The sequence below is a fragment of the Hemicordylus capensis genome, chromosome 2, assembly GCF_027244095.1.
Source record: "Hemicordylus capensis ecotype Gifberg chromosome 2, rHemCap1.1.pri, whole genome shotgun sequence".
Lineage (NCBI taxonomy): Eukaryota > Metazoa > Chordata > Lepidosauria > Squamata > Cordylidae > Hemicordylus > Hemicordylus capensis.
The window spans coordinates 185734295-185757463 of NC_069658.1; the positions used below are offsets into that span (position 1 = coordinate 185734295).

Consider the following 23169-nt stretch of genomic DNA (forward strand, 5'->3'; position numbering starts at 1 on the left):
CTCCGAATGGGGCCATCATGTGTGTGGTGTTCAGGGGTGGAGTCTCCAGGAGCCCCAAAGGTTGCAGAATCTAGAGAAGTCTCTCCTCTCCAGGAGCAGAAGTAGGAGTGGAGACCTGGTCTTGTGGTAGCAAGCATGGCTTGTCCCCTTAGCTAAGCAAGGTCCGCCCTGGTTGCATCTGAATGGGAGACTACATGTGTGAGCACTGTAAGAGATTCCCCTCATCTCCAAGATAGGGCTGAGAGAGATTCCTGCAACCCTGGAGAAGCCACTGCTAGTCTGTGAAGACAATACTGAGCTAGATAGACCAGTGTCTCTCAACGTTTATGGAGTCATGGACCGGTACATTATTTGTGCGCATTTTCTCGGACCAGCCGTTAGTAAGGGGGTTGCTCCACTCACCCCCAACCCCACCCCCTGGCACCCCCCCAAAACAGTTTCGGGCAACTCTCTGGAGCTCATTTCCAGGCAGTCCTTGCTGTTGGATAATGAAGCGAAATGAACCTTATCCAGCAACGAGGGCTGCCTGCAAATGAGTGCCAGAGAGCCCCTGCCGGCCCAAAATTGTTTTTTGAAGGGTTATTTTTTATTAGTGATGCCTCACAGACCCAATGCCTTGTGGACTGGCACCGGTCCATAGTGATGTGCACGGACCACGGAGGCACGGTCCAATGCTGGGGGGGTTGTTTTAAGGGTGTGTGGGGTTGTACTTACCCCTCCCGCCGCTTTCCCCCCTCCGGCGCTCCAGTTTTTGGCAAAATCTTCGGGGCGGCAGCATTCCTCCCTGCTGCCCCTGCCCCCCTTGTTGTTTTCCAAACCCGGAAGTAACACAGGTGCATGCACCTGCTGCTATGCACATCACGCATGTCACCATGATGTGCATGACACGTGCATGCACATCAGTGGTGCGCGCGGTAGCGGCGGGTGCATGCACCCATGTTACTTCCGGGTTTGGAGAACAACAAGGCGACAGGGGCAGCAGGGAGGAACGTTGCTGCCCCGAAGATTTTGCCAAAAACTGGAGCACCAGAGGGGGAAAAGCGGTGGGAGGGATAAGTACAAGCCCCCCTCCCTTAAAGCAACACCCCTCCCCCCACCGGTGGTTTGTCGGACTGCCGGACAAGTGAACATGGCCTGCGAACCGGTTTGTGCACATCCCTACTGGTCCGCGGACTGGTGGTTGAGAAACACTGAGATAGACCAATGGTCTGACTTAGTATATGGCAGCTTCCTATTTTCCTATGAGTATCAAACGGCTCTTTCCTCTTAAAGGCCCGCTGTCCTTGAGGTTGCTTTCTTGAGCTGAGAAGTGGCCCTTTGAGCTTCACTTTGCACCGGTCACAGTGAGCCCAAGATTTGCAGAGAGCAGCTTTCTGCAATAATGCCCACTGCCCCTGATGCAAGGTTTATGCAGAGATTATTCTCTCATCCAGGGCCTCCCCTCCTCTACTGAGAAGATGACCACTTTTCCTTCGGAGTAATAGGGTCCAGGGCAGGGGAACCATGGTCAGCTAAAGGTTTTTCATTAACAGTCCTAGTGCTGCTCTATAGTTATAATATTGGGTTAGACTGTTGACTTGTTTGTTGTTTTTAAAAATTATTTATATTTTAATTGTATTGTTTTCCCCACCTTGTTGTGCTGGTCATAGACCATAATAAACTTTGATTGGTTGATTGACAAAGATGCACACAGATGTATTCAGTCACAGACATTACAAAAAAGGCAATAACAAATAAGTAATATGTTAACAGACCATGGCTTTTGGGTTTATGTTTATTGTTTACTAATGGGTCAACACACAACTTTATACAAAAGAATGAGATAATTGTAAGAAATACCATATCTGCATGCAGTCTTGTGTTATCCAGTCATGTTATATAGTCACACAATGTGTATGGTACATGGAATCTCAAAGGGAAACCAATCAATCCACCTAGGTCATATGCAAATCTATTCATGAGTTGGCATAGTGATCCTTTCAATTTATATCACATCCCTGTGGATAATATGTTCTTAATACATAAAGGGTGCTGATTTCTCTCATAATCTGTGCCCATAAACAAAGGACTTTTAGACTGATTCAATAGATGCCCATGTGCAATAGAATTATTCCACATAGGTAAAGACTTCAACCTGTTTGAATCAATGGAGTCCTGTCAGCTCAGTTTATGTGAGCAGGGTGAGGGTTACCTCTATCTTCGGCTAACACAGGGTCCCCAGATAAGCCTGGGTCCCCAGATGATGATGTTCTACAAATCCCATAACCCCATTGTGACTGGGGATGATGGGAAAGGCCATTGTGACTGAGGATGATGGGAGTTGTAGTACATCTGGGGACTCAAGGTTGGGAACCTCTGGGCTGTTGAAATACTGAGTTAGTGTATCTCACTGAGCTTTCCACAAATTTTACAGGTCTCTCTTTAAAGGGTGCAGAAGACACCAAAAGGCTACATGGATGTTCTCCCCAAAAAGGCTCACTACCACCTGACCTCTAGAAGGCCTCTGTTCCCAAGTACAGGAAGCCAACACCCTTTCTAGATTGGCTAAAGAAAACATCATACAAGAAAATATTGCCTGTGACATAATACTTTGTGTGTGTGTGTGTTTTTTAAATACCGGGGGTGATTTCTTAGTCCTGAGTCTTCTGGGTTCCTGAGCATTCATACCAGATGCAGAATGTTAGGAACTTCTACTGATAATGTTCCAGTTAAAAAGTAAATTCTAAAAAGAAAAAAATAGCAATGCAGAGTGGGGAAATCTTGTTTGCCTACACATGCTGAAGGGTTACCCTCCCCCATCTCATGTCCAAATTTCCCAGCCTAGTGCAAATGCCTCTTTTCATGCTACAGTCTTATTGTTAGGATTTGCTGCCCAAGCACGAGCTATTCCTGTCTCCCTCCCCATCTTGTGTGCTTGCTACACACAGCAGGAATGGTTCCCACGGCTCCAGGTCCCCCAACCTCATGGAAGGGGGCTGTAGGGGGCATCACTAATGGGGGAACAGGATATGTTGATAGAGACAAGAGAGAAATGAGCCTGATTAGGGGAGGGGGCTGTGATTATTCCCATTGCCAGCAGGTGCTTGTGGAAGGCGTTCCATGGGGACAGAGGCTCCTAGCAACACTCTCTGGAGCGCAAACAGGGTGAAGGCAGATGGGACCGGGGGGGGGAACAGCTCAGGAATGGGGGAACCCACATCCCCTAGAGGAGTATAGGTCCCAGATCACATTCCTTGGGCTGGGAAATCTCTCCCAAACGACAGCAGAGTCAAATCTCTGATAAGAAGAATATCAGAGGCCCCGGTCCTTGCTGCCTCCACAGACACAGGACATTCCCCAGTCTTCATTTTGGGCCCTTGCAGGTAGCTCTGTAAGATGGAGGAGCTTGCTGGCAAAACCAGAAGGAGACTTCCAAGCGGTGTGCCCAACCATTTGGGTCCAGGCTAACCATGATGTGCTCCACTGCACATCCACCTTGACTGTCTTCTGCTCAGGACCCCCACCCCCAAAGACCTGAAACCTGCAAGGGCCCTGGTGAGCTTCCCCTTCTCTTTTAGCTGTAATGTGTGGCCAGGTCATTTGGAGAATTATACTGTGGCTGCACCACTTGGAGGGGGCATTCAAGTTAGAGGAGGAACCAGGTTTTACAAAGAGAAGTGCTGGGTTCTATCGCTGATTACTCCAGATATGGGAGCTAATTCTGCTGTGTGCTAACACCATTTTCAGTTTCCTCCTACAATAAAAATTTGGTAATTTTGCCTCTCCCCTAATTAAAATGGAGAGGATTAGGAAATCTGTGAGACTAGAACAGTCTCAGCAGCTTGAAACACAGGACTAAAAGCTGGAAAGAGGCAAGGTGTGGAGGAGGGAACTTAACATTACACGGCAGATCAGAAGGAAGGTAAATCACAGATTCCAGCCCTGGGGGTCCTCACTGTGGAATGCCAGGTATTCCTCCCCCACCTTTCCCTCCATGTCTGTAAGATTTGTCTGCTTGTGTCTCCTCTGCCCCACACCTATATGAGGCAGGAAGATGAATACCTTCTATCCCCTCTTCTCCAACCCCCTGCTGTCAGTGATTCTGCCACACTTTCCATAGTGTCCTCAAAAGAGAGAGAGAGACTTGAATGGTCCCTGTGACTCTAAGGCAGCAGGCAGCAGCTGATAGTTCTTAGGTCAAATCTGGCCCACAGCAGGCCGTCAACTGATCCACACTGTGGAAGTATCCCTTTTGCTCCCATTCCATCTGCTCACCAGTCATTTCATTCAGGAGATGCCTTGCTTATAGCAATGTGTGTTTATGTGTATTATTCATAGCTTTAATGATGAGATTATATTCCACATATGTAAAATCAGGGGTATGGTTCCAATTGTTGCAAATCCCACACGGGAGAATAGTGCTGGGAGACAAGTGCCACTGAAAAAGGCAGTAGGTGCCTGCAAAGTCGTCAGCAAATTGGATGGAAATTCTCCAGAGTTGATGCCATGGTTTTCTTACATTTTTCCTTCGAATCCTAAGGATGATGCCTTATGAACTCCAAAATGTCTCTGTCCTTTTTAGCATAATTGCTATTTGTGCAGCTATAGAAGTAAGAGCTGATAGGGAAGTCCACAGTAGCCTACAAGACTTGGCTGCTCCTAAGACAGGCCTCCATGTGACGCCGTTGCCCCAAGGAGCTCATCCAGACCAGGAAGCCCATCCAGACGGAGCCCAGGCTGACCAGCGGCGGAGGCAGCATCAGCTATGCTTCATCCAGCACTCACGGGCAGAACCCCAAAGTCCTTACCGGCTGGGGGCCACCTGGAACATGGTGAGCGAGGCCACTGAAGCCAAACCTCCACTCAGCGCCCTTGGTACCCACCAGAGCACATTCTGTTTTGGTTTTGTTTTAAGTCTGGGAGAGCATTGTCTGGAGATGGTTCCAGTGTCTAGTTGCCATCGCATCCTCTCCTTCGTTCAACCCAACTCCGCCCCACCAAACAGTGACAGAATCAGGAGGAGGCCCCAGCTGCTGGGCCTACAGGCTGCTCTGCCAGTGGTCGGGGATAACAGCTGCTTGCTTTTTTGGGATGTTTCTTCTACCCAGTCCAAATAGGAGGTGATGCTGGAGGCCAGAACAACCGGATGGGATCCCGGGAAGGGCTCACTCGTCAAGCCAATCTGGCTCCAGGTCTCACTTTTGGCCTTCAAGTGGCACAAAAGGGCTGCACCCTCTGCTACCTGGAAAAGGAAGACGAGAATAAGGCTAGGCTACTGCTTTGGCCTACCCTGGGTATGTAGATGGGAAGATCACTGGGGGCTAGCTGGAGAGGTACTCACAGCAGGAAGAGGAGGTGATTGACTAGCTGTGTTCCTTAAAATGCAGTACATAGCAGGACTGGCCCCTGGAAGTTCCTTGGCACATTCCGAGGGTGATAGAACTTTGATGGGGTATGCCGTGGGATCAATCGGAACTTCACCTGTCAAGAGATGGGTAAACCAGCAAACTGCTCCCCACTGACATCCAAATGATTAGGCTTCAACTCACTGGGGCCATTCTCATGATGACTACTAGGGTTGGAGAAGCCTCCTACTCTAGTCTGGGAGCCTGATTGGCCATCGTAAGACTTCTACAAGCAAAATAGGAGGAAGGGGAAAGGATCACCTGCGACCTGGGTACGGAGGCAGGTGGCCGCGATGAGCCCAGAACTTGTACCCAGCTCCAGTGTGGCGCAGTGGTTAGCGTGTTGGACTAGGACCAGGGAGACCTGAGTTCAAATTCCCATTCAGCCATGAAACTCACTGGGTGACTCTGGGCCAGTCGCATATCTCTCAGCCTAACCTACCTCACAGGGTTGTTGTGAGGACAAACATAACCATGTACACTTCTCTGGGTTCCTTGGAGGAGAAGCAGGATATAAATGTTAAAAATAAAAATAAAAATAACAGGCTCTTGGAGAACACAGTCCAATTCAACAGTACGCTCCCTCTGCCCTCTGTGCCACCCCTTGCCCAGTCCTCTGGCATACCAGGTTCCAGCATTTGTAGCCCCATCACTTTGCAGCTATGCCAGGACTTCATCACGGTGAAGATCATAGGAGTGACATATGGGTCAAAGGTGATGGGTTGCTGGAGGAGCAATAGAGCCATGTTGTTATCACTAGTGAGATTGCTCTCATAAGGGTGAACTGCAGCCACACGGATCCCCTTGGCATAGCCGCTGGGGTGTGTCAGCCCCACAAAGACAGCTGTGTTTTCTTCGTCCCTGCAAAAATTGGAGAAGGGGCTGAAGTCATTGTGATCCTGGTCAGAGGTAAAGGCATAGGCACAGGGAATAGTAATTGGTCTGTTTCACACAATCATTTGAATCTAGGTATAATGTGGGTTGCCAACATTAGTGTGATTGTGTGAACCCATGCCAAGCTGGTTTATGACTTGAGATGAATCTGAGATTTCTGCCTCGACTAAGTTCACCCAATCACACTAATAGAGGTGACCCACATTAAATCTAGATTAGAACAATTGTGTGAACAAAGCCCATTGATTGTTCTGAATAGGGGCCACAATAGGGGGAACAGAGTCCATGACGTTTAGAGAACTTATCCAAGGTATATAGGAACATAGAAAACTGCCATATACTGAGTCAGACCATTGATCTATCTAGCTCAGTATTGTCTTAACAGACGGGCAGCGGCTTCTCCAAGGTTGCAGGCAGGAATCTTTCTCAGCCACCTTGTGGGTTTCCAAATCCTTGTGTGTAAATCTTTGTAGATATATGATGTACAAACAACCACTTTGTATATAATTGTGGTTTGGCAACGTACTGTATGCTTTGGTAGTTTGTTGGTTCAATTAAAAAAAATAAATCTTGTCCTATCTTGGAGAAGCCAGGGAGGGAACTTGAAACCTTCTGCTCTTCCCAGAGCAGCTCCATCCTCCGAGGGGAATATCTTACAGTGCTCACACATCAAGTCTCCCATTCATATGCAGCCAGGGCAGACCCTGCTTAGCTATGGGGACAAGTCATGCTTGCTACCACAAGACCAGCTCTCCTCTCCTTTGTTCAAAGGTAACAACTCCTTTGTTCTTTTTAACTGTGAATTTGTTCACAAAGCTGTGTATTAGATATGTAGCATACCTGAGACAGACAGGCATGCATAAAAAGCGGGGGAAAGGGGCGTGTGTGTGTGTGTGTGTGTGAGAGAGAGAGAGAGAGAGAGAGAGAGAGAGAGAGAGAGAGAGAAGGGACACCAGCTCTGATCTTTTAGCAGGATAAACAGCAGGATTCAGAAAACACTGGATAAGAAAATACAAGCATTACTACTGCAGTGCTGGCCCATACTATCTCTCAACCACTTATCTACAGGGTCTGAGAGATACTAGGTCCTTTTTCTTCCAGACGGCAATGTCTATGAACCAAGCCTGGAGCAGATGCATCACTTACGCCTCTTGAACACAATGTGCTGTGGTCAGCACCCAGTTCTGGTCCAGGATTGAGCCCCCACATTTCCGATTCCTACATGTGGCAACAAGTACTTGCCAAGGCTGGGAGAATTGCGCTGAGATCTGTTTCACCAAGACTAGAAAAAGGAAAGAGGCTAATAAGTATGTGGTGGGTGGGGATAGAATCAACAATCACTCTACATGGGGAGAAACATGAGTGGAATGCCACTCCTGTCAAGGTTGGTCTGGAAGGCATCACACCACATTTTCTGGCCTGAAGGAATTAGAGGTTCTAACAGGCTCATAGTCCTGTGCAAGAATACCAAGCGGTCACTCACTCTCTGGTTCCTGCTGCATTCTAAGGTTCCACTGAAATGCAAAGTTGTCAGGATGCCCTGGAATCTGTGTGACACTTTCCACCCAGGGCAGGTAATTGGACAGACTGCTGAAGACATAGGGGCGCAAACATGCTTCATCAAAACTGCTCAATACCCCTAGCTGAAGCCAGGCCCCACTCTTGAGGTCAGGGCAGATCAGTGGGGAGCCCACATCACCCTGCAGAGGAAAAAGAAAGAAAGGTTAACAAAAACATGGAGATTAGGAGATGGAGAAGCAGGTGTGGGGGAGAAGTCTTAACCATCATGCACTTTCTGGTTGCTTTCTGTAGGACAATGTAGAGCAGGGCTGCACAACTTTGGTTCTCTTGCAGATGTTGGATTACAACTCTCATCACCCCTGACTATTGGCCACTGTGGCTGAGGATGATGGGATTTGTCGTCCAATAATCATATACTGTTAACAGGCTAATGTGTAAAATATGTAATGTGGCACTGGCGGCTTTTAGAGTAAACGCTAGTGATGCACGTGCGCATGTGTGTGTGTGTGTGTGTGTGTGCGCGCACAGGTAATTGAGATCTGGAAGACAGAAACTTGTATACTTGGAATTCTGCAGCTTCACGGGCACAGAACAGACACTGTGTAAAGCTGCGTAAAGAAGCAAACCACTGCACTCCCAGCTATGCTTTTGTTGTCAAACATTTATCTGCACTCTGGTACATGATATATCTACAGGTATGGACCTTCACCACTTATGATATTTATGTTATTAATAAAAATATGACACAGGGTAGAAAACTACCCCAAAATGAATGGGCTTTCTATGGTGGGGTGGTTTATTTCCCATTTCCATTATAAGTCAATTGGGAGAAAAACTGCTGGGAATTCTCTCTGGTAAGAGAATCCCTTTTTCATTATAGCAGAGTGCACAGAGGCACAACACAGCGGAATTGAGTTAGGCATGCGTGTATGCTGAGAGTAAAGTAACCTGGAGCCAATTCATAGTTTCAAATCTATATAAGTAGTATTTATTAGAGAACTCCATTCTAGATAGGAAAGTGAGGTGATAGAATCTCTCATCTATCTATCTAGCTGGATGCAGATGGATTCTGCATCTCTGCACACATGGTGCAGGGGAGAAGAGTTTGCATGTTGCAAGGTAGAAGGAAGGAAGAAGAAAGGGAGAGGAAGTGGCTGGAAGGAAGGAAGGAAGTCCCTGAGATTAGCAATCTACATATCAAAGTGATAGTGTCAGAGCAGTAGAGAAGGGATGACCAATGTCTTGACCCTCTAGCCCTCTGACTCACTAGTCTGTCCTCTACTGTCTTTGAGACAAGAGACAGCACAAAGTCCTTCACTTCCAACAAAAACCATCCCAGAAATGAATGGAATCCCTATGGTGGGGTGGTTTCTGTCTCATGTACATTTTAAGCCATTTGGAATGGGAGAGAACACCCTGTTTTTCAATGGAGACTTCAGTTTTGCTTTCCTTGCAAGCTCAATTGACCTTGAACATAGGAACATAGGAAACTGTCATATACTGAGTTAGACCATTGGTCTATCTAGCTCAGTATTGTCTTCCCAGACTGGCAGCGGCTTCTCCAAGGTTGCAGGCAGGAATCTCTCTCAGCCCTATCTTGGAGATGCCAAGGAGGGAACTTGGAACCTTATGCTCTTCCCAGAGCGGCTTCATCCCCTGAGGGGAATATCTTGCAGTGCTCACACTTCTAGTCTCCCATTCATATGCAACCAGGGCAGACCCTGCTTAGCTATGGGGACAAGTCATGCTTGCTACCACAAGACCCGCTCTCCTCTCCAAAAGTAATAAGGTAAAAGTAATAAGACCACAAGACCAGCTCTCCTCTCTAAAAGTAATAAGACCTTGAAAGATGATAGTGTTTGTAAAATGGTCTGATGGACTGCATTAAGTCAAAAGGATCATCAACAGCAACAACTACAACATGTCAGCTTTGGTAAGCTTGGCATCACTGGATCAACCATCTGCAGCAGCAATACAGTACATCTCTGGTCTTCCCCCATTTATCCTAGTGGGATGCAGCCCTAAAGGGTGCAGGGTGGGTGCAGGGGCGGAGCCACCATTGGGAGAACGGGTTCAAAACGCCCGGGCTGTGCCTACTCAGGGGCCGCGAGTGTGGCCCCAGACACACCCCCTGCATCTGATGTCAGACGCGGGGGCATTATTTCAGTCCCAAACAAGGCCGCGTGGCCCCGTTTGGAGCCAAAATTGGCCTGCACTGCATTGGTAGTGCGGCCAGAGTAACTTTCCCTGCCTTAAAGGCAGGGAGAGCCGCTCCTGGTCCCACTGCCAACACAGTGGGGCCGATCGATCTCCCTCCCAAATGGGGCCGTGGCCCCATTTCGGAGAGAGATCGGCCCGCGCTGTTTTGGCAGCGTGGCCGGAACAGCTCTCCCTGCCTTTAAGGCAGGGAGAGTCGTTCCGGCCCACGCTGCTCAAAGCAGCACGGGCCGATCTCCTTTCCAAACAGGGCCACTCAGCCCCGTTTGGAAGGGAGACCACAGCCCTGCGTCTAACATCAGATGCGGGGGCATGGCTAGCTGGGTGCGTCTGACTTCAGAAGTTGGGGGTGGGGCCAGGGGGCTGCAGCGGCAGCCGCACACGGGCCGCCGCCAGCCTGGCTCTGCTCCTGGGTGTGTGAGTTGGAGCTTGGTGAGAGAGGCTGAGGGAGCAAGAAAATGTAGAGCTGGGATACGTGGCACTGAGCAGACTGCTGAACTTCATTCACCTGCCAGCGAATGTACCGAGACCATGGGTTACATGACAAACAGAAATGGCAAGAGGTGGTCTAACATTAGTCTATCACTGGCCCAGCACATACAGGGGTAGCGTGTGGAACAATCAGAGACATTGTCAGTCGCTCACCAGGGGAAAGCAGCACTGGGGGATGTTGGAGTGGGGTGCAGGTTCCTGACATGCCCAGAGGCCTGTCCAGAGTGAATGATGCTGGACAAGCAATGGAAGGGAGCTGGGCAAAAGCAGAGGTGAGAAAACCTTGGTGCAGCAGCTGGCATGCACAATGGTGATGAGGTGGGGCTTCTGATACCTGAGCCAGCTTGGGAAACAACAAAAGGAGGGTGGGCAAGGAGGTCCATTGGGGAAGGACAGGGATGGAGACAGGAAACAGAGGAGGAATGGGAGACCTTTGAAGGGATGTGTGGGTGAAATAAAGGTATTTAGAGATGCACAGAGCAGTGATGAACTGAAGAGTGCTGAGGTAGGCTCTCAGTCCTCCAGTGAGAGGCCAGGGAGTTTAGTCCAGCAGGAGGAGGCAGTGAGTGAAGCAAGTCCCTCCCTTGCAGTTTGAGACCTTGAGTGTGTAAAAGGGAGAGAGAGAGAGAGAGAGAGAGAGAGAGAGGTGGTGGTCGGGACCATCACGAATTCTGAGGGAGGAATCAAAATGCTGCCTGAACCTTTGGAGAGCCACTGCTAGCCATACTGCTGTAGATGGACCAACTGCCTAAGCAGCAGCTTCCTATGTTCCAATGGAAGCATCTGGACCTAACAGAACTGAAAACATGTCTTGGCCTGCTAGTCCTGGCTGGTGTGTTTAATGCCAATTATGAAGAGCTGCAGGAACTGTGGGCAGTACATTTGGGGCCTTCCTACTTCTGCATCATGATGCAGCTTAGATGGTTTGACTTGGGGACATCACAACTAATTTAAGGTTCGATGACAAAGCCACGTGACAGGAGAGAATTGCCTCGCTGACACCATTAGAGGTACCAGGAGGTTTTTCACATATGGCTCTATGTCTCGGGGTATCTGAAGAGCGAAAATCTTCTTTGCAGCAGATTCAAGGAATTTTAATTCAAGGGATTCGATGGACCATTTGCATAGCCATCAGCACCTCCATCAACACCTTCGGAGAAAGTAAAAGCCCCAGAGTTTTTTTCAAAAGCTGCTGGAAATAAGAGGATTTTTTAACCCTAGACATAACTCGGGCTAAGCCAGAATTCGCAGCCTCCATTTGGGGAGAATCAAAGTCCTGTCTTCCCTGGTCCCTAATAGCCCGCAGGGAGGTTGGATTAAAATCCAGCGAATATGTGGACTGGCACACTCCAATCAGGATTGGATTCAGGGGGAACGCTCTGTCTGTAAAACCTCCTGGACCTTGTTTGTGTAGCAGCTGCAGCAGTGCTGTATTCCTGAGTCTGACCTAATAGTTGATGAGCAGCTGTTAGGTTTCCATCCCTTCTGGCAACACATGCCAAGCAAGTCAAAGTAGTAGAGTTTGAAAATATGGTGGTGCTGTGATGCAGAAACATTCTACCCACTAACGCAATGTTGAACTTGGGAAGCAGGCTGGAGGAGGACAGCAACAAAGACAAGTTGGGCTGCAAGTTGTGCAGCAATGTGTACAACCATGGAACAACACTTAAGGCCACTTCAGGTGAATCACTCCTTCAGGTGAATTGCCCCCTATTTGCACTCCAAAACTCTGCTGGAGCACAGGTAGAGGGGTGATTCAGATTAGCATCCCTCTCACATGATTGAAAGTTGTGCCAAGAGCACATCAGCACATCCACCAGTGACTTCAGGACAGATGCCTTCTTGCTGCAGCTCCAACATTCTCATGTGTGCAAGGCTGTGTTCATCTGAACCTACCCTCAGAGAATTGTGGTTGGAGATAACCTTTCCCCCAGTGAACAGCTAGTGTAGGATCTCTTGAGCAAGGGGGTTTATCTATGTAGCCATTATGAGATACAACAAACCAGATAGAACCCCGGAGATGCAACCACATTCACAAAGGGAAGCATTGTTGTCTGTGTTTGGCTTGGATGGACAGCAGATCATAGTCTTGTGTGTTCGCAAGAAGTATGGGCCCAAGGACAAGAAACCAAGAAGAAGATGTGATGATGGTGGGAGATTGGCCTGCAGAAGACACTTGACCAGCTCCTAGACCTATGATGATTGCCTTTAGGTCAGTCACAGCCTGTCCTTGCAACTGAAATGCTGAGAACTGAGCTGTTGAAGTATGGATCCTTCGTACTTCAGTGTGGGGTTTGAAGTGTTCATTTTTCTTAGTGGAGATCTCATACTGAGTCATGCAGTCACATCGGGCACCATGCTTGGGATGTGAGGGTCACCACTGCACTGCCCTGGAGTGAAATGTTAAATTATTGTGGGCTTTGTGACCTGAAAAAGTTGGGGGGGCACCTAATGTATACAATGGGACTACTCTGGAGTAGAAAGCCCTACTTGTGTGTAAAAATCATGCCTCCGGGTAAAGTTTAAATCTATATCAAGCATGTACCAGCACTGAAAGAAACAGAGGTGGAACTGGCTTAAGATAATGCCCCGCCCCCAGATGCTCTCTCACCTTGCAGACTCCTCCTTGACCCCTATGGGCCTCCATACAGAAGATGGCACTGGAGAGCTGTGGTCCAAGCTCGTTGCAATTGCTGGTGATCAGGGTATCTAGGGGACGTCGCAGCAGGGTGGTGGGGCCTCCTAGGGTAGGGAGAGAACATGTATGGGGAGCACCCGCCTGCTTCCAATATTTTATTCATTTATTTTTATGCTTGTGTACCACCTTTCATTAAAAATAGCCTCAAGGCAGTTTACATCATTAAAAATGACAAAAAAGGGATATAAAATTGATTTTAAAATGTAAATAAATTTGAAAAATACTTTTAAAACTCCCTAAAACACCATAAAAGCAAACACAGACAGCCATACAGCAGGTTTTCCATCCTCCCAATGCATGCCTGAATAAAAGAGTATTTAGTTGACTACTGTGGAGGAACGAGGCCTAGACCTCTTGCGTTGCTGTTATGCTGGGGCCGAAATAAACAAATACATACATACTCTTGGGTTGCTGTAAATAAGCCCCTGTGTTGTTGTTAATATCCCCATACTTCTTTTTGTAAATAGCCCTTGTATTATGAATGAATTATAAATTGTATTATATTTCCAGAACTGTATTATTGTAAACTAGCTGATCTGGAGCAGAGCATTTGCGCCCCTAGTTCTCTCTGTCTCTCCTCCCCATCTTCATTCCCCCACCTTCAGCCCCAGTCCGTTCTTTCCCTCCCAGTCTGCTTTCCCTTGCTGGCTGGCCTGGCCGGCACTTTCCCTCCCCACCCACCAGCGGTGCTTTCCCTCGCTGGGTGGTGCTTTCCTTCCCTGGTGGGTGCTTTCCCTCCCTGGCAGTGCTTTCCCTCACTGGCTGGTGCTTTCCCTCCCAGCCCACTGGCCCACCAGCTGCCGCCGCCACCATTTTCTTGCCCTGTCCCCATCGCTATCCAGGCAGCTGCTCGCAAACTCTTGCAAGAGCTGCCACACATGGGATTAACGATGGGTACACCTTGGAGAAATATATATTCCTCTAACACATACTCGTCACTAATCCCATGCGTGGCAGCTCTTGAGAGAGTTTGCGAGCAGCTGCCTGGATAGCGAAGGGGACAGGGCAAGAAAATAGTGGCGGTGTGGGGGTAGAAAATGGCGGTGGCCAGGGGAAGAAAGTGGTGGTAGATGGGTGAAACTAGAGGCGCAGATGTTCTGCACCTGGCCCAGCTAATATATAAAAGACTCTGAGGTTGCAAATCCCTGTGCACGGCAGGGTCAAAAGTTCAAATTTGTTTCTCTGAAGTTTGACAGTTGATTTTTGTGGGTGTGGGGGGGAAGAGATTTTTTTTAAATGGAGGGAATTTTTGTTTGTTTTGATTGGCTGAGTTAAGGAACTGTTGGGCCAGTTAAACTGTATATATAGGGAAGGAGGACTGAGAAGTCAAGAGAGACTGCTGGAGCAAGAGAGTGTTCTGGAAGTGAGAATCAAGTCTGCTGGAGAGAGTCAGAGCTGGAGGTTGCAGAAGAAGGAAGAGAGTCTGGAAGTCTGCTAGAGTTAGTCCAGGAGTGCAGAAAGTGAGCAGCCAGCAAGAAGAGAAGCCTAGCTGTAATCCCTAGAAGAAAAGGAAGAGCCAGGCTGGATTGAGCCCCAGACCTGTGCTGTAATTAGAACAAGAGACTAACTACTCAGCAAGCCAGAAGCTGAAAAGAAAGCACCAGTATACAGGTAGAGTCAGTTAGAGATTGTGTTTTTCCAATACCCCCCACCCTGACCTGCTCTGTTAATAACTGTTTTCAATTTGTAATTTTTGCTGCAAAAATAATATTTTAATTGAACACATTTTTTTCTAAAAGTAAACTTTCTTGTTATTAAAAAAAATTAGAATGTTGTTGATTTGTTTCCACCCCATGCTGATAAGACTTTCCACACTACTAGGATTTTGGGTTTTGGTAAATTTTGAAGGGCTGTTGCAGTGGACTCAGCCATACAAAAAAGTCTACTTGGTGGCAGCAGAAAAGGGTTAGGTGGGATAAAGAGCTGTTCTTCCACATGTGGTGGCAGGCAGAGGTGGGATCTGTCACCCGTGGTAGAGCAGTGAGTTGATTCCTTCACACCTAACAGAATGCTTTGAGGAAGGTGAGGGAAAAGATCCTAGGGAGATCCCTAGGGAGTGAATTCTGTAAATTGGGAGCAACCACTGAAAAGGCCCAGTCCCACATGCATGATAATTGAGCCTCCAAAGGTGTTGCCACATGGAGCAGATCTCCTCCTCAGCAGTTCTTGTTGGTTGGGTAGGTAGAAACACTTGTGAGTAGGCAGTTAAGATATCTGGTGTCTCAAGCTGTTTAGGGCTTTAAAGGTAATGGCCAGCACCCTGAACTGAACCTGGAAACCAACTGGCAGCCAGTGCAGCTCTTCCAAAACTGCAGTATTACCATATTTACCTGAATAGAAGACAATTCTGAATTTAAGATGACCCCCTTAAAAATAGAGTTTAAATTTAGTTTATACCTGTATTTATCCAAAAGGAAGAGGATTTTGAATTTAAGACAACCTCTGGATTTCTAACATCAAACTTGGAGGGGGAAACAACTAGTCTTGGATTCAGGTAAATACAGTATGATCACTCTGGGCAGTCCTAGAAAGCAGCCTGGCTGCTGCATTCTGCACTAACAGTTTCTGAATACTCTTCAAGGGCAGCCCTATGTAGACTGTGTTGCAGCAGTCCAGTCTTGACATGACCAAGGCATGGGTGAAAGTAGCCACATCTGCCTTCTTAATGAAGGGTTGTACCTAGTGCACAAGCCAAAGCTGTGCACAGGCACTCCTGGCCACTGCTGCTATATGTGGCCATTCAAGAGAATTCTTAGGCTAGGACCCGCTTCTTCAGAGACAGTGCAAGTCCATCTAGAAACCTCCCCAAATGGCTCTCCGGCTGATCACTAACTCTTCTGTCTTATCTTTGCCCACATGCAGCCCATCACTGCCTCCAAGTCCTGGTTCAGTATGTCCACTGGCTCCCTGGGATGAGATGAGAGTAAAACAGAGCTGGGTGTCATCTGCACAATTGTGACACCTCAGCCCAAATTACTGGGTGACCTCTCCTAGTGGTTTAATGTAGGTGTTAAATAGCACGGGGGACAGAACTGAACTCTATGGGACCCCAAAGGCCAAGATGCCGAACAAAAGTCCTCCAGTAACACCTTCTGAACCCTCCCTTTGAGGCAGGACCAGAATTAGTCCAAAACTGAACTGCCCTGTCCCACCCTTTCAAAGGCCCAGAAGGATACCATAATCAGTGGTATAGAAAGCTGCTGAGAGTCCCAGGAGAACCAACAAGAACACACTTCCCCTATCAAGTTCCTGGTATAGGTTGTTCATTGGGGTAACCAAGACAAGACTATTTCAGTCCCAAACCCAGGGTGGAAGCCAGACTGACATAGGTCCAGATAACTTGTATCATCCATGCAAGATTCTCTGCAGTTGAGATGCCACCAAATACTCCACCAGCCTAAAAAGAGAGATTAAAAACTGGCCTAAAGTTGTCAAATTTGGCCAGATTGAGAAAGGGCTTCTTCAACAGGGGCCTCACCACAGGCTCCTTAAGAGCCGGAATCACTCTTTCCTCTTGCAGTGATGCATTTAAATATATTAATTTACTTAGATTGTACCAATGCATCCTCACTCCTCATCAGTGGGGTCCATCAAAAGGAGGTGAGGGCCCAGTAAGGCAGTAGGAAAGCCTAAAGCAAGATGATTGAAAGAAGGAATGGGTGCAGGAGAAATGAGAAGAAATAGTGGGAAAGAGACTGGCCAAAGAGAGGTGATCAAGATAAGGAGCTGTAGAGATGACCAAGTCTGAAGTTTACATGTGGATTTAAAATAACTAGTGAAATCTTTGACTGCAAGTATGATGTGATATGACAGGGCATTATATTATATATATCATAGCATTTAATTTCATGACTGGGTACAGCACAGAGCCAAAAAGAGGTAACTGCCCCTCTCCCAGCAGAGCAAAAGAAGGGGGACCTGAAGCTGCTCCTAGAGAAGGGCTGGGAACAAATCTTATCTTCTCCAAATCCCAGCCCAGAGGCTTTAATAACTGACTCATGCTTTCCTGCTCATAAAACACAATACCTGGAAGAAACAAAAAGGCCTTTTAGTCGAATCCCTGATCTAAAGACAGCCTCTGCCGATGCAGTTCAACTCCGCGTAACCACAAGCAGAGAGCAGCTGATCTACTCATCCTTCTCAGAAAGTTACATCACCTAGATTTCTGGCACACTCACCCTCCAGCACAGTCCAGCCCGGCAGCCAACAATTTCTGAAATCATCCATCGAATCTGCCTTGTCCGAGAGACACATGGGAGCTACAAGAGGCCCAAATTGTAGTGGTTTCTCCAGTTCCAAAAGCCCCAAGTTGTGAATATCCTGGTTGGCCAACGAATAAGGGTGTGTCACAGCCTGGCGGACTGGCACTAGCTGCACTGCCTCTGAGACGTCTACCAGCCCAGCTTGCACCTCTGCCAATTGCTCTGAATTCTTTCTGAAACAGGGATACAGCAACATGAAATGGATAAGCAGGATGCTAGTGTATGGCAGAGCTGCTGAAATCACATCAGATATTGCAGAGACTGGCTTTGTTATTGGACTTTTAACTTTCCCCCCTGCCTTTTTACCCCAAAAGGCCACATGCATAAAACAGAATCAAATAAAATGTGCTTCTGAATCCATACCTGTGAACATTATTGTGCAGACGCTCTATAAATTTTCAGTGTTCTCAAACACTGCACTGAAATCCCCAATGCTTGTGGAAGGGAGAGCGTGTAGCACTCTTTGTAAAGAGCAGAAATACAAGGGAGAATGGTGATGTTCCAAAAACACCCCTGACAGCTGAGACAAAAGTATTTTTCTGGATTGAATTAATATTTGATGGAGGGTATGTCCCCCCCGCCCCCTGGTAGAATAGCAGAATTCAAAATGTTTTTGCATGGGATGAGATGCTACCAGTAAAATGGCATATGGGGTTTGGGGAGCTAATACATTTGATGTAATGAATTGAATGAGGGTGAACAAGCTGAGACTTGAGACTGAGAACAAGCATTTGGGGGCTAATCCACGGCCCCCCCACCATCTGACATCAGACACGGGGGGCGTGTTGGGGTTGCGAGGCACGGCAGCCCGAGTTCCTTGAACCCAGGTGGTTGTACCTCATTTATGGAACAGCTTCCCCAGTGAGGTATGCCTGGCTTCATCACTTTATTCTTTTAAATGCCAGGTAAAGATCTTTTTGTTCACTCAGGCCTTTTAAATTTTGATTTTTAAATGTGATCTTTAACTGATTTAAAAGATGTTTTAAATTCCTTTGTATTGTATTTTGTATTTTCTCCCCCCACCCACTTTTGGTCTGTTATGATTTAATGTGTTATGTGTTTTTATTTAATGTTTTAATGCTGTGTTGTGTGCCACCCAGAGAACAATTTGTTATGGGGTGGCTAACAAACTTTATTATTATACATTTGAAGGGTTAGAGACGATGCTTTAGGAACAGACAAGCCCACTTAGCAAGTTCAAAGTGGTGATTCTCTTTATATGAAACAGAGGAAGAGTAACTGGACCTGTTCAACCCCAGCACAGCATCCTTCCAATGGTTGTTGCTGGTGTATACCTTGTTTTTCAGACTGTGAGCACTCTGGGGATAGGGAACTATCTTCTATGTAAACTGCTTTGAGAACCTTTTGTTGGGAAGCTGTATAAAAGTAGTGGTGGTGGTAGTAGTCGTAGTACTAGCATGTTTTTAAGCTTTGCCCCATAATCATGAGGGCTAGAAACATAATCCGGAACCCAAACACCTCTCTGGACATGTCCAATTGCTTCTGGAATGTTTGCAGTTTCCTTCTTCCTACTGCAGTTCCTCACATTTCATTTGATGTTGCTCTGGGAAGTCCCCCTGGCTTGTGCAAATTGATTTTCAGGAGTAGGGGGTTGCAATAGGAAGGATGGCATCAGAAGGCCCAGTATGCCTACAAAACCTCTCAGACAAACCTTTTAATTCTACCCATACTTCTTTTTAAAAATGAAAGCCAAAGTACACAGAATTCCGAAACCACCAACACCACTTGAAGCTAGAAAGCAGATTCCGAATAGATTCTAGACACCAGTGGACCCAGTGCTCTTGTGAGGCACTGAAGCAAAGCACCCACCCGGGACCTGTTAAAAGCTGAACAACAGAGGCACTCACATAAGGTTGGCACAATTGGCTGTGGTTAAAATCCACCAGGGATTGAGAATGGTGCCAGCACAGAAGTGTTGGATGGACAGCTTGAGAGAGACAATCCAGGGAAACTCACCCATCTCAGCCTCAGAGCAGCTTGGGCATTTGGGCACAAATCCAGGCCGCAGCCCACATTCTGAAAGGAAAAACCAAAACATTAGAAAGGTTTGCCTGCCTTCAGGTCTCAGGTTCTCTGACTGAAGTGAGACTAACCAGTAATCTCTTCCTCTCTAGAGTGGTAGCAAGGGAGAAGGGTGAGAAATCGGTGATGACATGCTAGTAGTCATTCCAGTGACTGTGTCTATCTTATGTTTCGTTTTAGAATGTGAGCCCTTTGGGGACAGGGAGCCATCTTATTTATTTGTTGTTTCTCTTTGTAAACCGCCCTGAGCTTTTTTGGAAGGGCGGAATAGTACAATTCCTCAGATCTCCTTAGACTGTAGGAAAGAAAATACTATACAGGTTATTAGAGACATAACTGCTTCTGTACTCACCAACTCTGTGCTCCGTCACTCTGCTTTCCATCAGAACTGACAGCTTGTTAAGCTGGTAGGTATTGGAGGCACCGTCCCAAGCCAGATCCAACTCACATTGCTTCATTGGCACTTGCGTGGAGGGTTCCAAGCTGGGAAGGAAAGGGATGGCCGTAGCAGGTGGGCTAACTAATGATACAGAAGTATCAGGAAATGTGGACTCATCGCGTTTGCTCTTGGGGAACTGTGGCCCAGCTGCAATGAAACGAAGAGGTCCGCCTTGCTTGATGTCACTTGGAGGTTTGGATGAAGGGGGCTGTGCAGTAGGAGGCACTATTATAGCGTCCGGAGAGGCCAAAGGAGACTCTAGAGATGCCAGCCGTTCTGATAGCTCTGTGGTAGCAGGTATGATGATTACATGAGGCAACGGTACGGCAGTTGGTGCAGCTGAGGATGTGGGTATTACAGATGATGGTTGGTTAGGTGTGGAGGTTGCAACAGATGGTGTTTGATTGACTGATGCAACTAGAAGTATTACATGCGGTTCTGGAGTGGTTTGGGGTGGGGAATCTGTTGTGGTTGTTTCAGGTGCTGGTTGCTTGACTCTTGGGGGTTCTACAACGATGATTTCAGTGACTACTGTGGGAGGTTGTCTTACTGTCGGAGGATTTACAAGTGTGAAGAACACTGCAGGGGTAGCTGTTGCAGCAGGGGTAGCTGTTGCAGCAGGGGTAGCTGTTGTAGCAGGGGTAGCTGTTGTAGCAGGGGTAGCTGTTGTAGTCATTGGTTCTGTAGCTTCTGCTGCTGTGCATTCTGCTATCACGGTTGTTTCCAGCTCTGGTTGTCTGGTTGTTTGAGATACTTCAGGTGGCTGTTTTGCATCGGGGAGCATTACAGGCACTTGTAGGGGTCCTGGGGAAGGCTGGCTAGTAGTTGTGTGTGGTTTTAAAGATGGCTTTTGGTGTGTTTTGGATGACTGTCCTTCAGGATGTTCCTTGCTAAAATGCTGGGAAAGATAGTCTATGACCTGCAGCCATGGTGCCCGTGTATGATCAACAGTCTTGGTACGGTGTGGATGAAGAGAATTCATCGTTGCTCCTTCTTGCAGCAACCACCGCATATGGGGTCCAAGCTGGGAAGCCAGGACAGGAGCTGTGCAGTCATGCAAGCTCTGGCTCACAATGCCCATCATCTCCCAGCCCTTATTTTTTGGCTCACGACAGATCACAGGGCTGCCTACAGGCACCTGCAGCAGGAGGAGAGAGGGCATGCATATCAGATATGGGATGAAGCAACAGAGGCAGGCCCTAAAGTTGTGTGTCTGCTACTTAAACAGTAAAGAAGGCTGCCTCTTGGAAAGGAAATGAGGAGCTCAACAGGGGATGGTGGTAATTTATTTTTATTTTGTTTATTAACATATTTCTAAACCGCCCAAAACTTACGTCTCTAGGCGGTTCACAACAAAATAAAAACAGAAAGTAAAACATTAGTTAAAAGAAAAACAAAAAGTTTAAAACATTACAACAATTTAAATGTTTTAAAAGAATATTTTAAAACAGCATTAAAACCATTAAAACAATATTAATTAAAAGCCAGGGTGAACAGATGCATCTTTAAAAACTTTTAAAAAGCTGTCAGAGATGGGGAGGCTCTTATTTCACTAGGGAGCGCATTCCAAAGCCTCGGGGCAGCAGCAGAGAAGGCCCATCCCTGAGTGACCAACAGACGAGCCGGTGGCAAATGCAGACAGACTTCTCCAGCTGATCTCAGTGGGTGGTGGGGTTTATGACAAAGGCGTTCTCTTAAATATCCAGGGCCCAAGCTGTTTAGGGCTTTATAGGTTATAACCAATACCTTGTATTTTGCCTGGAAACATATTGGCAGCCAGTGTAGCTCCTTCAATACAGGAGTTATAGGGTCTCTCCGAGATGACCCAGACACCAACCTGGCTGCTGCATTCTGGACCAACGGTAGTTTCCAGACAACATACAAGGGCAGCCCCACATAGAGATCATTGTAGTAATCCAGTCTGGAGGTTACCAGCAGATGTACCACTATTTTGAAGTTGTTCACCTCAAGAAACGGACACAGTTGGCGTATCAGCCAAAGCTGATAGAAGGCACTTCTGGCCACCGCTTCAACCTGGGAGACCACGGAGAGGCTTGGATCGAGAAGCACCCCTAGACTGCGTACCTGTTCCTTCTGGGGAAGTGTGACCCCATCCAGAACAGGCAGATCAAAATAGTCTCTTGAGTTCTGACCCTGCACAATGAATACCTCCATCTTATCTGGATCCAGTCTCAGTTTGTTATCCCTTATACAGCCCATCACCGACTCCAGGCAGGTATTTAGGGAGGTTATGCCCTCTCCCGATGATGCTGACATGGAGAAATAGATTTGGGTGTCATCAGCATACTGATAGCAAAATCTCCTGATGTTCTCTCCCAGCAGTTTCACGTAGATGTTAAACAACATCGGAGACAATATGGAGCCCTGAGGCACACTATACAAAAGTTCAGATTTTGAAGAACAGCAGTCTCCAAGGGACACCATCTTGATCCTGCCCGAGAGGTAGGAGCAGAACCACCGCAAAGCAGTGCCTCCAACTCCCAACTCCCTCAGACACTCCAGAAGGATACTATGGTCGATAGTATCGAAAGCCGCTGAGAGGTCCAAAAGGACCAACAGAGTCATACTTCCTCTGTCCATTCACAACTGGAGATCATCCATCAGGCTGACCAAGGCAGTCTCCACCCCATAGCCAGCCCGAAAGCCAGTTTGAAATGGGTCAAGATAATCAGTTTCCTCCAAGACTGTCTGGAGCTGGGAGGCCACCACCCTCTCAATCACCTTGCCCAGCCACGGAAGGTTGGAGACAGGCCTGTAGTTGTTCAAGTCCGAGGGATCCAGGGTAGGCTTCTTCAGAAGCGGTCTAATAATTGCCTCCTTAAGACAAGGAGGCATCCTACCTTCCCTCAGACGCATTTATAATCTCTACCAGGCCTTCAACAACAACCCCCTTCCAGATAATATAAGCCATGTCGGGCAAGGGTCAAGAGAACAGGGGGTAGGCCGCACCATTCCAATCAGCTTGTCCACATCCTCAGGAGTCACAAACTGGAACTGATCCAACCTAATCACACAAGAGAAGTCGCTGGACACCTCCACATCAGACACTGAAGTAATTGTGGAGACGGAGTCTAAGTTGGCCCAAATACGAGAGATTTCCCCCCACAAGGAATTCATTAAACACATCACAGCGGGTAATCGATGGTTCCAGATTCTGATTCAAGGGAGGAGGGGCACATACTAGCCCTCTCACAACCT

The 23169-nt window shown here is 47.4% G+C and overlaps 1 protein-coding gene across 3 annotated transcripts in view; it reads right to left on the minus strand.

Annotated features, from left to right (window-relative positions):
- Positions 1 to 1791: 1791 nt before the first annotated feature.
- Positions 1792 to 23169, minus strand: part of LOC128343345 (uncharacterized) — a 35820-nt gene continuing 14442 nt past the window's right edge. For all 3 annotated transcript variants that reach the window (XM_053292253.1, XM_053292254.1, XM_053292252.1), the window contains exons 5-13: positions 19864 to 21088; positions 19337 to 19505; positions 17385 to 17641; positions 13120 to 13250; positions 7762 to 7978; positions 7425 to 7560; positions 6010 to 6245; positions 5321 to 5460; positions 1792 to 5221 (exon numbers count right to left, since the gene is read on the minus strand). In XM_053292253.1, the coding sequence (XP_053148228.1) occupies positions 4958 to 5221; positions 5321 to 5460; positions 6010 to 6245; positions 7425 to 7560; positions 7762 to 7978; positions 13120 to 13250; positions 17385 to 17641; positions 19337 to 19505; positions 19864 to 21088 (2775 nt within the window). In that variant the 3' untranslated portion in view covers positions 1792 to 4957. The remainder of the gene's footprint in view (positions 5222 to 5320; positions 5461 to 6009; positions 6246 to 7424; positions 7561 to 7761; positions 7979 to 13119; positions 13251 to 17384; positions 17642 to 19336; positions 19506 to 19863; positions 21089 to 23169) is intronic.